We start from the raw sequence: 1,395 nt of genomic DNA, 5'->3' as shown, positions 1-1,395 counted from the left end.
GCCCAGTACCAGGACCCCATCAGCAATATCCAATTCTCCTCGCCACACAATCAGGGATTTGATATTGTTCCTGTGGTTGCAAAGTTATTTTGAACCCATGACAGAGGATGGGGGTCCTCATGACCAGTGTTATATACACGAAGAAGAAATTTGACCTTGAGTCTCTTCCCATTCCCCTCATTCTGACCGCCAATCAACGTCTCTTCTCCATAATTTTTTATTCTCATTTTTAACTATGAGTACCCTTCCACCACGTCGCTCATGCATCTTCTGCCCCTGTGCAGAGTTTTTTGCCACCAGTGTCGACCCAGTGACACAGGCGTTCTTACCTAGAGCAGTAAGACCGCCATCTCACGAGTCACAACTTCTGTTGAAGTTGCTAACCGGTGACACTTTTTAGAATCCGAACAACAAGGATGAGCAGTGCGCAGGCTGTCGGCATCCTTGGCTCAGCCACAGAAATTTCCCCATGGCAGATAGCCATCCACTCTTCCCTTATCGCAAAGGCGAGTGTCCCGCGTCCAACTGTGGGGGATTTTACATGGTAGGAAGTCCAGTATACTGAATCTTTATGTGATACTCACCTCCTGCGTCTCTCAGGTCATTGGTCACTGGAGCCCAGCTGCCATTTGTATTTGCAGTGAGAGATGGAGCTATCATCAAGCATACAAGTATGTGTATTATTATTTTGATTATATCAACGATCATAAAAGTAAAATTTGTCTCTGTAGCACAATTGCTCCTTCTGGTGAACCAGCCAATCAAATGGCTCTTTTAACCTCTGTACCAATCCCGGCTCCTCTGTCCGTAACAACGACTCTTCAGGCACAGATGCCCCCCCCCATTTCCTTGTTTACTGGCATGCCTCCTCCTGCTTCTGGAAGCGCCCTTGCCAACCGTGAGAGTAGCCGACTGCGGAACCTCCCCCAAAACCAACCATCTGGCACTTCAGTCACCCATTTTTGGGTACCTATGAGGTTATCCAATTCTTTGAATTAGGGAACCTTAGTGGTACCCCATTCCAGAGTGGTATGACCCTCATACCAATTCCATCATACCATGGTATGGATGCCACATACCATTCCACCTCATACCATACCATTCCACCTCATACCATACCATACCATACCATACCATACCATTCCATACCATTCCATACCATTCCATACCATACCATACCATCATTCCATAGCTGTCACAGGGTGTCTGGGGTCCTTTTTACAAAATATGAAAATTATTTCTCCAGGCTGTAATACTGATCCATTGGGCTCCATTTTTTGTGGACTGGTTCTTCAGATTTCTTCTGACATTTTAAGCTACAAGTGGAGGCTATAGGGTGAACTTGATCTTTTGAAAATTCACTTGAAAATTAGCTTGATTGGGCTTTATCCCAGG

General features: G+C 45.7%; 1 protein-coding gene across 1 annotated transcript; it reads left to right on the top strand.

Moving 5' to 3' along the window:
• Nucleotides 1-541: 541 nt before the first annotated feature.
• Nucleotides 542-999, top strand: LACBIDRAFT_304215 (uncharacterized protein; the record flags this gene model as incomplete). The annotated part of the gene is made up of 3 exons (XM_001891016.1): nt 542-544; nt 601-671; nt 732-999. 3 exons carry the CDS (start codon nt 542-544, stop codon nt 997-999), a joined length of 342 nt encoding a protein of 113 aa, XP_001891051.1.
• Between the last annotated feature and the right edge of the window lie 396 nt (nt 1,000-1,395).

Source organism: Laccaria bicolor, genomic scaffold, assembly GCF_000143565.1.
Source record: "Laccaria bicolor S238N-H82 LACBIscaffold_277 genomic scaffold, whole genome shotgun sequence".
NCBI lineage: Eukaryota > Fungi > Basidiomycota > Agaricomycetes > Agaricales > Hydnangiaceae > Laccaria > Laccaria bicolor.
The sequence above is the reverse complement of the archived record's forward strand: the minus strand, read 5'-3'. Positions and strand labels throughout refer to the sequence as shown.